The sequence below is a fragment of the Phalacrocorax aristotelis genome, chromosome 3 (assembly GCF_949628215.1).
Source record: "Phalacrocorax aristotelis chromosome 3, bGulAri2.1, whole genome shotgun sequence".
NCBI lineage: Eukaryota > Metazoa > Chordata > Aves > Suliformes > Phalacrocoracidae > Phalacrocorax > Phalacrocorax aristotelis.
In genome coordinates, this window is record NC_134278.1 from 44,278,811 (window position 1) to 44,290,933 (window position 12,123).

The 12,123-nt window shown below is 36.6% G+C and overlaps 1 protein-coding gene across 2 annotated transcripts in view; it reads left to right on the forward strand.

Annotated features, from left to right (window-relative positions):
• The window catches only part of FUT9 (fucosyltransferase 9), a 38,969-nt gene extending 30,203 nt beyond the window's left edge, over positions 1 to 8,766 (forward strand). For both annotated transcript variants that reach the window (XM_075087305.1, XM_075087306.1), the window contains one exon: positions 207 to 8,766. In XM_075087305.1, the coding sequence (XP_074943406.1) occupies positions 215 to 1,294 (1,080 nt within the window). In that variant the 5' untranslated portion in view covers positions 207 to 214 and the 3' untranslated portion in view covers positions 1,295 to 8,766. The remainder of the gene's footprint in view (positions 1 to 206) is intronic.
• Positions 8,767 to 12,123: the final 3,357 nt, after the last annotated feature.

Below are 12,123 nucleotides of genomic sequence, written 5' to 3' on the forward strand. Positions count from 1 at the left end.
TGGAGAGGAGAAATATTGTTGCTTTGTCACGAATAGCATGCAATAACCCATATCCTCTCCACTCAGAGGAAATTTCTGAGGTTACAGCTCAGTGATATTGAAGTTCTATCACTTTTGAAGTCTGATGTCTGATTGCCTTAACAGGACATATGTAATTTAATACCTGATGTTATTTTCTCTCTTTCTCTTCCTCTCTTTTTTCTCAGAACAAATTATGACATCGACATCTAAAGGAATTTTCCGGCCATTTTTTATTATCTTCATTGTCCTTGGTTGTTTCATGGCATTTATACTAATTTATATCAAACCAACAAATAGCTGGATCTCTGGTCCTATAGAATCAGCCAGTTCAGTTTTAAAAATGAAGAGCTTCTTTTCTTCCAAAACTGATAACCTTAATGAAACTACTATTTTGATCTGGGTTTGGCCATTTGGTCAGACGTTCGATCTAACATCCTGCCAAACAATGTTCAATATCCACGGGTGCCATCTGACTATTGACCGCTCACTATATAACAGATCCCATGCTGTTCTCATTCATCACAGGGACATTAGCTGGGATCTGACTAATTTACCTCAGCAAGTCAGGCCACCATTCCAGAAGTGGATTTGGATGAACCTGGAGTCTCCAACTCATACTCCACAAAAGAGTGGTATTGAACACCTCTTTAACCTGACCCTGACTTATCGGCGTGATTCAGATATTCAGGTGCCTTATGGCTTCATGATGGTCGGTACAAGTTCCTTTACGTTTGAAGTGCCAAGTAAAGAAAACTTGGTCTGTTGGGTTGTAAGTAACTGGAACCCTGAGCACGCTCGAGTCAAGTATTACAATGAGCTTAGCAAATACATTGAAATCCATACCTACGGACAAGCCTTTGGAGACTACGTCAATGATAAAAACTTGATTCCAACTATCTCCACTTGCAAATTCTACCTTTCCTTTGAAAATTCAATCCACAAAGATTACATTACTGAGAAACTGTACAATGCTCTTCTGGCCGGATCGGTACCAGTTGTATTGGGCCCTTCCAGAGAAAACTATGAGAATTACATCCCAGCAGACTCTTTCATACACGTGGAAGATTTTCTCTCCCCCAGAGAGCTGGCAGAATATCTTCTGATGCTTGACAAAAATAACAAGATGTACCTTAGTTATTTCAACTGGAAGAAGGATTTCTCAGTGCATCTTCCTAGGTTCTGGGAATCACATGCATGTCTTGCTTGTGATCATGTGAAAAGACACCAGGAATACAAGTCCATTGGAAATTTAGAAAAATGGTTTTGGAATTAATTTGGGGGGGGGGGGGGCACTTTTCTGAAGAAGCTGGAAGAAACTTCAGTCCAAGTGGAGAGGAAAGGAAAAGAGAAGAAAAAAAAGAATTAAAAGAGGACCTTACATCATGGTTTACCAGCTATCTTCCCTTGGCCAACCTATTTATATTTTGTAAGAGATTTTAAAAGATCAGCAGCAGCAGTCATCAATACTCAGTTTTAAATTATAATGTACAAACTGATTACGTGCACTGAAGAATAATTGTTTACTATAATTTTTAAACAAGGTTTTCCACATTTTCTGTGAAATATGTCCCAGTCTTACACTTAAAGTAGTCACTTTTAACACTACTTTTTTATTTTTAACATTACATTTCCTGTTTAATCTATTTGGAAAAAATGAGGACACAACTTTTAAATGCCAGAGGGAACTTTAAGAACATAATTTGCTGTTCCAATCTGAAATGTGTGTATTACTTCAAAAGACAGTAAAGTTTTTTTTATGGTTCATCTTACATTTTAAGAGCACAGTAAAGTTCAATACCTACCATTATTCCAGTGTGATCAATTGCACCCCTTTTTAAGGGCGATGAACTTAGAAATATAGTTTTTAAAAGGTATTACAATAGTAGGCAGTCTTTGTTTCTAAAAATAAGATGTTTCCTAACAAATAGCTTCATTAAGTTGCTTTAGGAATATTTCTGTTCTTACCCTCCGAAGAATAAAGAAGTCAGATATAGAGAAGACTAACAACCTTAGTGACCAAAGCCCAGAGTCATCCAATTTTTAAGCGTGTTTAAATGCAGCATGTCCTTAAAGTCTCATTGTGTCTCAAGTATTGTCGACCTGAACCAGGGCTGTAAGTGGTGTTATACTGATACAGAGACAAACAGATTTTAACATAAGCATTTGATTACGTCAGCCTCATGCACTGAATGCAGCTGGTAATAATGAATTTTTAGAACTAGCTTGTTGAAAAATATTAGCAATTCTCTCATTTAATTTCTTGAATGACTGTGAATTTGTCCCAATTCTGTAAAGATCTGTTGAACTTCAATTGTAGCTGGGCAACTTGCTGTTATGACTCATGAATGCGGGAAAAAAATCACCAAACAGTATATTTTCTGAAAGAAATATGCTGAAATTCATTAAGTTATCAGGCTGATGTATTCAACCATTCAACTCATTAAGCTAATGAATTGGGAGTTTTGAAAATATTTTATGTGACAGTTATAAACAAATTCACTCTTAAGAGCAGCAGTTCCTATAAAAATTTGAATATATAAATAGGTTCTTAAATATTAAATTTGCTCTGATAGCAAATACAAAAATGTGATGATTGTCTTGATTGTTTTAAATGTCTGCTTTTAACATATGTAATTTGATTTTATTACTTTTTTCTTTTGGCTAAGACTTAATTATCTGATTGCTGTATATATTTGTATGTACAAGGTTGGTTTAAAGACATAAATGTATGGATATGTTTTGGTATCAAGTGAAAGCAAATCAGCTTGGTTTTTCAGGTCAAAATGTTACAAATCATACCTTCTATTGAAAAAAAATCTAACTGGAAAAACTTCAGCTTATGTGATATAGAGGGCCCTGATCAAGCAAAGTAGTTTATCAAGTGCTTTAAGATCAAACTTGCAGACAACAACGTTGCTGAAGTGAGGAAATAAGGGATAAACAATGATAAACATTTAGCAAAAGATAAGGTGATTTGTCAGTTGTTTTTTTTACCCCAGGCTGGAATAGAAACACAGAAGTCTGTAAAAGTAATGTAGTTAAATTTCTGAAACAGGAAACTCCATGGAAATATTGTAGAAACACTTGTGCTCTCCCTATGGCTTCAGAAGCTGTATTCTCATCTAGATATTTATTTATACTATTTATTGCTGTCTTTAAAAGCTAGTTTGCAATATACTGTGAACCTCCTAAACTCACCAGCATTCCAGTATGAAACAAGATGAGCTTACCTTGCAAATTAATGCAATATAATGAAACCCAGTCTTCTAAAAACAAAGTGCTGACATGGATATAATGTGAGTACTATTTTTATCATTTTGAAGGCTAGTGGCTACTGCCTTTTGTTTTCAGGAGAGCTGTGAAATTCTCAGTCACTGAATATGCCACTGCTTTGGCTGGATAACCTGATTCCCTTGATGCTGGAATTTGGAAGTTCTTTGCATTGATCTCAGTGGAAGTACATTCACTCCTTGGTGAAAGTGCACAGTCCCATATTTCATTCCTCATTTCAGATAGTGGGAGTTGTGTTGTGTGTTACAAGGCCTTATGTCAAATCAGACTGGTTTCTTGGCATCAAGACTTAGCCAATAAATTCTTACGTTAATAACAAGTAAGCACAATAACAAGATATATGACTTATTACTACAAATACCGATCAGTGTATACACAGGACAGTTTTGAAATATATGCTAAGTTTTAAGCCTGTTAGTAAGGTCGTTACCTCAGTGAGCACTGGATCCAGCCAGCATGGCTACTCTTAGGCTGAATTTTAAGAACTGTGAAAGTCTTTTGATGGAACTGGAAAGGAAGTTATTCCCTTTACAGAAATGCCACACAGGTGTATACTTTGCATTCAGTTGTACAAGAAAAGAGAAATGAAGGATAAGAAATCATACTAAATCTCACTATTTTCTCAAAAAAGTTATTTCAGGCATTCGGTTTATTTTATTTGCCAGCCCACAATAATCTTGCATATGCACTTGCCACAAGTTAACTCGGCAGTCACTGAAGACAGAGAGTAATCATTATTCTTTCTTTTTCAATGGCTTCTTCTGGGTGTTTTTATGTTCTGTCATGCACTGAGCTATCAACATTACTGCATTTCTCAGTGTGGAAAATAAGACCCAAAACAGATAAAATACTAACTGCACATGCATTGCTACCCCACTGAATGTGAGCAGACGTCAGACAAAACTGGCAGCAGATCCTTCTAAAGCAGAGTTTTCCTTTCATTTTGCAGACACTTAATGACCACAGCAGCTCTTGCCCAGTATGAGGCATTCCTTAGTGAATCCTGGTTGCCAGTTTCTTTGAATACCTCTTGCCTTCTGAGACAGCTGTACTCAAAATGAACAAGCAGCCTGAGCGAGGCCTGCAGAATGCGCAAGACACATCCAGCAACATATTTGTCTTTTAAGACACAGATCAAATAAAATGGAAGTTGGACTGAGAGAGCATGAATGTGGGGATTTGTAGAGTTCATGCAGGCTCAGGAAAATATGAGAAATTGGCACTACTGGGCATGGTAAACAGCTACTTACTGTTTCTAGCTACCCGTGTTTGTTTCTCAAATTGAGCTTTTAAAAAAAAACATAGCATATAATATTTTCCCATCTCTAATTAAGAAAGCTTCAGTTAAATAACTAATAACTGTTGCTGATTATTCAAGAATGGGACTCCTGTTGGCCTTGTATTATCTCTTTTACTAGACCAAAAATAACATCTACGGGAAGAGTGAAATCTGTCAGTAAGCTAATCAAATTTCTTATCTGACTTCAAGAACCCTTATTTTCTTTTCTTTTTTGATTTTGAAGTAAACCTTCACATCTTCATGCAACAATACTTTCTGGACTTGATTCAATAAAGATCTTAAGCACGTGGATATGATCATGAGACTCAAGCACATGCTTAAATTCAAGAGCATCTTAAATGCTTTAATGCACTGGGTCTTCAAACAGCATGTTTTTATTGCCTTTGGGAATTGTGCCAGAGAGCACAGTCTATAATCAACAGAGCCCAGTGTGGCCTCTTTTGCATCATGTGTGTCCATCCTGTGCGTAGACTGGCTACTCCACACTGAAAACTATTTGGACTAATTCTGGCTTAGTGTCTATCAAATATACCTTGGCCCTACTCTTCTGCTTCATCATACTATATGTGCCACCATCACCTCATGCCGTCCGCTCAGCATGGCACTCCGCCTTACAGCCTGCCTGTGCTGTGCAGGACAAGAGAACCTGTGTGTGGTATAAAGAGTTGAGAGGAGCTGAGGCTTGTTGAGATACTGTTTTGAGGACTTTCCTAGGAAGAAAGCATAAAACTTGGTCATGTGTGCATCCTTTTAATCTGGACTGAGTGTGCCCTAGAGAGGGTCAGTCTCAGCCATACATGAATTTCCTTTTGGAGGGAAACATTTGGTTTAGTCTAGATGAGATGCTGTGAGTGATCAGCTGTGTGTCCAAAGAGGGAACAAGAGGTATGCCTGTGCAGGCTAACAAGGATGTTTCTGACCTATTTAAACCTAACAGTGAAAGTCAATCAAAAGTTAATCAAATACTCAAGTATTTCCTTGGTCAAAACTAGTATTGACTAGTAATGAGAAGAGAGTCTAAGGAAAGTATTTGTTTATCTACCAGCTGGTTGGCTTTTTCATCAACATTGACTGACAGTTCTGTTTTGTTTGTTTGTTTTTAATATAAGTGATTTTTAAATGTTAGAAATCAATCAGTATGATTCATACAAGATAGTTATTTCAGCTTCATCTTTCACTCCTTGATCAGGTAAATCTTCCACCAGAGTCAGCAGGTAATTTGGGAGATTCCCAAGCTAGTAATAAAGGACTGAGCCAAGGCTGGAATGGCTGGGCTAAAAACCAACCTTCTTATTCATGGATGTTTCCCTCCTAATATTTGAATCGCTAGTTCTAGTGCTATAGCCAATTCTACCTTCAGAGAATCAGTGTAAAATTCATACTGGTTAGCTACGTTCATAAAAGATACTGAAATGCCAGGAAATTGATTAAATAAACCGTGCAGTAGTAATTTTAATTCATGGCACAAATGCCACAGAGTGATACAGATGATAAAACCGTAAACTCATGAGAAATAATTAGGCCTAGAGACATCACCCTGCAGTTTTCATATTGGAAAAAGTCACTTCATTACTCTATTGGAAAGGTAATTAATTGGGAATCTTTAACGTTGCCATATTCTCTACGCACTTAACTGAAACCAACAGTCTCTGTGCAGTGAATAGTTCAAAGATTTGCTCATGTGGCAGAGAGCCTTTCACCTCCAGATTAATAGCCTGAATTATGAGTAGGTTGGTACGGAGTGCTGTCTGGCAACCTCTAGTAGATGACTCAGTGATCTCAGTCAGGTTTATTATTCCTGCTTTCAGCCAAGGAGGCAAAGAACTGACCTGAGACTCTTCTGGCATCTTCTGTGTGTTTCTCAGCATGCTCATGGGGTGGCTTAGGACGCTGTCACTCCTGCAGTCTGTACCATACCTGTTTATGATTACGCAGAAGACTGTGCTGTTCCAAGTAATGAGTATTGACATTTTTTTGAGGTATGGTACCAGTCTGTACAAACGAGAAAGTCATACATGGGGGAACCCTTTGTTAAAATTCCTAAGGAAATAATTAGTAGGAAAATCATTTAATCATTGCAAATTGGCAGCAAAAGCAATGGTTTGTTATTCTTCATAGGAATTAGTCCAGTGCAAAACAGGCTCTGATGAAACTTTATCCTCCTGACTTGATACAGCCTGTTTGGGTCCAGATACAGAAGTATGCATGATAGCAAAATTTGAAAGATATATGGTAAACCAACACTTACATATATGTAAAGCTGGGATAAATTTCCTGTAGAGCCTTGAATCTGTAACTAAACACTTTACCAGTCACCAGAGGAAAAATGTTCCCATCAGTCCTTTTCTTTATAACATGATGAGAAAAGCCAGTCTGATATATGCTGACTGGCAAATAAATTAACTGCGAGATCTACATTTTCCTTTGCTGTTTTCTTTTGTAACACACGTGTTATAAGAGATGAGATTAAAAAGTTTGGAAAGTTAACTCCCTTGGTGCAATTTAATGTTTTAAAGATTCAGTGGATATACTGAAGAGAAGAAAGTGAGAAGCTTTTCCATCTATACAAAATCCTAATGTGCCAAACTATTTCCACGGAATGAAAAAAACAGTTAAATACACTGACTTTTTATTAGGATTTGCAAAATGTTCTATTAACGCACTGTAATTTTGCACTATTTTGTAAGAAAAGAGAAAAGGAAAAAGAAAAAAGGAACTGAAAAAGAAATAGAAAAAATCTAAAAATAGATGCCAAATGTATAGTTTGTAAAATACTATTTTTCTTATATAAGGTGTCATCACATTGTGAATCTGTGTTATTGTAAACTGTGAAAAATGTGATGTACTGTTGTGACACAGCCTACCAAGGGCCATTTCTAGCACACAAATTAGTCACCTGGACTTGTTTATATGAAACATATTCATAAATCTGAGATCACTTTTATACTTATTTTTTGTAGACTATTTTTCCACATTTACAACACAACTGTTATTTTATACCAAACATTAATTTTGCTTTAAAATATTGTTTGAATAGGTGGGTGGGTGTCTTAAATGTGCCAGAGATTCAAAACTGTAACAAAGATAATTCAGAAACTATTCTTTGCCAAACTGTAATGCTACTGAAATCGAAGATGTTTTCTTGAACAAGCAGGCACACTGTCAATAAATGACAGTTTCTATTCCATGATAATGATGATAATGTTACATTTGCTAGGATAAATGCCTGGTAGTTATGAGCTGCATTTACCCTTCTGTCTTTCTGTATGTTGGGGAAACGAAACTGGGTGCCATAGCTGAATGTCATAGATATTCAGCCACTCACACAATGTGCCATAGACTTGACCTCTGAAATATATTGATGAGAATTAGGAGAAAAACCCTTAAGCTGCTTGTCCTGATTCAAACCCACTTTCTGTGGTGGGTCACCTGAAAATGGGAGAGTTGGCGCACGCAGGGCTGGTACGATCTCAGTAATGATAGTAAGTTCTGTATGTAGAAACATGGGACCACATTTACTCTCTTGGTGCGAGATCAGGACCAAAGTCCCTTTCTTGTGTATTTCAGCTTACACACAGAGCATTGGGTGGGATCTGATATGAACTTTTGCTTCATGTTCTCAGCTACTGATATTCCTTGTACTGACAACTTAATCTTTTATGTGTTTTATATAGTATATATAATATGCATAAATTCATGTGTAAGAAATAGTAACCATGGAAAATTGAATTTTAATAAAATTAATGAAAACCATTCTTACCTGCAGGCACATTTTAAGATGCCATGTTAAAGCGAGATCTTGTAAAAAGCTGTATTTTTTATTTATTAGTAATTGTATATTTTGCCCCATGATCTAGACATTTTCTAACAGGGATTCTACCAAACTGTTTCTTTGTTCCCTTTGAACAATGTCATCACCCTGAGATGCATCTAAAAAGTGTAGAGGTTCAACAACTGATGTTTTTCAGTATTTTTTTAATTTGATGTTGTTGTTAAACTTTCTTCTGATTACCTATAGCTATGTTCAGAGTTTTCAACACAATTTGACTGCTGTCAGAAGATACATACTGTATGAAACTACAGGTAATTGTAACCATTTCAAGGACTTTCATCATTTATGTGAAATTAATACTTGAGAACTCTGATTCCAAGACGGTTATGTGAAATTAATACTTGAGAACTCTGATTCCAAGACGGTTATCAAGCAGCTCACTGACTCTTATTTATTGAGCACTGGAATTCTCCCCAAAGGATAAACACTGAATTATGTAAATAGTGCTCTATATAAGCCTAACAAATTATTGTAATAGATATATTTAAAATAAAAAGAGAACATTCTAAGTGTACTATAGTCTTTGATCATTATTTTGTAGGTCTAATGTCATTCTTTTTCTTCTTGCAGTAGTTCTTCTCAAGAGCCTGATCTAAAGATTGTTGCTAGTCATTCCCATGACTTCTGGCTGAGTTCTCACAAACAGAACTTTAGTTCTTCTTAAGCTGTTACACATGGAATTCTTGTAAGTGTTCAGGGTCAAACTGAATTCTTATGGACTGTTGCATGAATTTGCTGTGTACAGCAAGCAACACAGCTGAATCAGTATGGTACTACAGCTGAGGTTACTTTGCCTTGCTTTTAGCAACATGGTGATGCAGCACTTGGAGCAATCGTTTGATTTTTCTGAATTTACAAGATATTTGATACTGGAAAATGGGTTTTATTAGGTCTATACAATCTTACAAAAAAAATATATCTTTAAAAGTTCTCAGAGGAATACAATAGTAATTTACATGCTCATATTTCATTGCTTTAACCACTGTACAAATAATCTACATTTGCAGACCTTAACTGTATCTAAAATAGTAAATGGTTAACACAGTGGTGTCAGTTTTATTTTTAAATATATATATGCAAAAAAAAATGAAACAGCTGCCACTGAAATAAAGGTAATAAATAATGCAGTACTCCCAGTAAAACAGAGCATTTGGTCCCAGTGATTGCAAAGATTATCCAAGACAGAATATTATGTCTGGCTACAGTGCAGCTTCAGGAATGGGTTGGGGTCTTCAAAAATCCTTTTCCTTTCTATCAGACAGGCAAATTTGCTTTTCTCCTGAGCTAATAAAACTTTGCTAATTTGGATATATTCTTTATAAGTTTATTTGATTTATGCCATTTACTCAAACCAAACTTACAATTGTCTTGAACTCATCCTTGACAATCATAGAATCATAGAGTGGTTTGGGTTGGAAGGGATTATCTAGATCCAAGCCCCCTGCCATGGGCAGGGACACCTTCCACTAGACCAGGTTGCTCAAAGCCCCGTCCAACCTGGCCTTGATAAGTACAGATACAAACTGATATTTTAATAGGACATGGGAAAGAAGTCCCTGTCACATTTCATTCATTCCCCCCCCACTTCTCATTTCTCCTTCTTGCATTCAAATACCACATCAAAAAAAGGCAATCTAGGACAGAACATACAACTTTCTGTTTTTAAAACAGAACATTTTTTCTAAAATGATCCATTTCTTCTTCCTCTCACCTAAAAGCTCCTCCTGGATAAAACAACCTGCTGGACACAAAGTCTTGTGTGTTTGGAAAGCCAGGTCCCTGCTCCTGATTGTCAGAAGAAGCTGGCCTAACAATCTGCTTCTGAAAGCACAGCACTGAAGTGGAACCTAAAGAAACCCAGCCTCACATAGAAGGTGTGCAGGTTTCTAACGCTGCCAGCAATAGGGGACTGTTAGAGAAGCTGAAACCAGATCTGCGGTGATAAGGCTGCTGTGGGCACAACTTCCTCACGCAGTAAAACAAGCAATAAGCCGTACATAAGCTTCACACAGGCCGGTCCTTCAGCACAAACAGCTCATTGAACCAAGCGGGCAGCCAGTGTGAGTCTGCGAGCAGGCTAGCACCTCTCAGCAAGGCTAATAGAGAAGGTGAGACAGACAAGCAGTTATGCTGTTTCTGGGTCCATTAGCTGGTTACATCCAGGCTCACCACACCGCAAAATACCCCATGCAATTCTCACACTGACTAAAACTTCCTTTCAGGAAATATATTGTCTCAACATATATTTTAATACCAGATAAAGTCTTTGGATAGGATAACAAGCCTTTAGGCAAAAGACCTGGCTGTTGCTCAAGGTGTCTCAGAGCAGATGTCTGCATGTAGGTGTACAGAAGTGGAATGAATTTCTAAGTTCCCATTACATGTAAAGGAGTCATAAATTTAAAAAAGTAAATGGAGTCTGAGAGCAACGTAGCTCACCTACTCAGGGTGCCTTCATCTTTATTCCTGCCTAAGATCACATTAAAAAATAACATATTAACTAGCAGTTCAATGACAATTGTTATTACGATTTGATGTACAACAAATCAGAAAAATGAAATCAAACAAAGCTGCTTGTGTTGAAAGGTGAAAAATTATCAGGTTTCATTTTTTCAGTCAAAATTAGTTGCTTGTGATGTTCTAATTGATACTTTTATGAAAGATCAAAATCTCTTTCAAATTTTTTGCCTTTAATCAAAAACTTAAGATTTCAGTAATAGCTAAAATAATATTAAGGTTAATTTGGGAAATTGTGTACTAATTTCAACACTTTTTATGAGATGTTTCTTTTTCCCAAAGGAGGCTATTTTTCAGTGACAGGATTCTTGAATGAGGAAAATGCCATCAACTGCATTTTCATTCTCCTCTTGGCTTCTGTCTTCTGAATTCTGTCATGTGTGAAAAACACGTACTTAGTGAGATGTGGTTAATCAAAATGGAAGAGATGTCACAAAAGGTTTCAAAATAATTTGTATATAGTCACAGACTTGCTGCTATACCACAATCATGTTATTCCTGCAACAGGAGCAATCATCAAGTAACTGATTGCCATCTTTCAGACACATACTCTCAAGTTATGAAGTTCACTTTGGTTTTTAAGCTGCTCAGTCTTGTTATTAGCACCATTACAGTATCTGGCATTTGTTGACATTGTCTCCACCTTATGTCCACTCAGTTTGCTCAGCCATATCAATCCCTCTCCTACACCAACTTTTTAATTTTACATTCTCTATCAGCATTTTGACAAAAGGAAAAAAAAAATCTATTTCCAGCTAGAATGGTTCAAGCCTTTGTAACTTTGAACTAGTGAGCCCTACACCTTGACGCCACTGTCCCTTCATTGTCACTAAATTAGATATAATTCACTGATAAGTGCACTGAAATGAAATGTAACAAGGTACAGGGCAATCAAGTGCTTTTTAATTAGTTCTGCTTGTCAATCAAATATATTGTAATGCAATCAACCGGATGTGTCAATTACATCCAAGAGTGGCGGCTTTACCCTTGAAACCTTTTATTCTAATATAGCTCCAAGCTGTCATGCGTTTATACCATACTAGATCCAGTCTTGAGCTCAAAGACAGCAAACAATACTGAGGGGACAGACCAGGAACACAGGATAACCATTTAATCAGTTGTTATCTGAGATTCCCTTATTAACAGGGGGAAAAAAAAAACC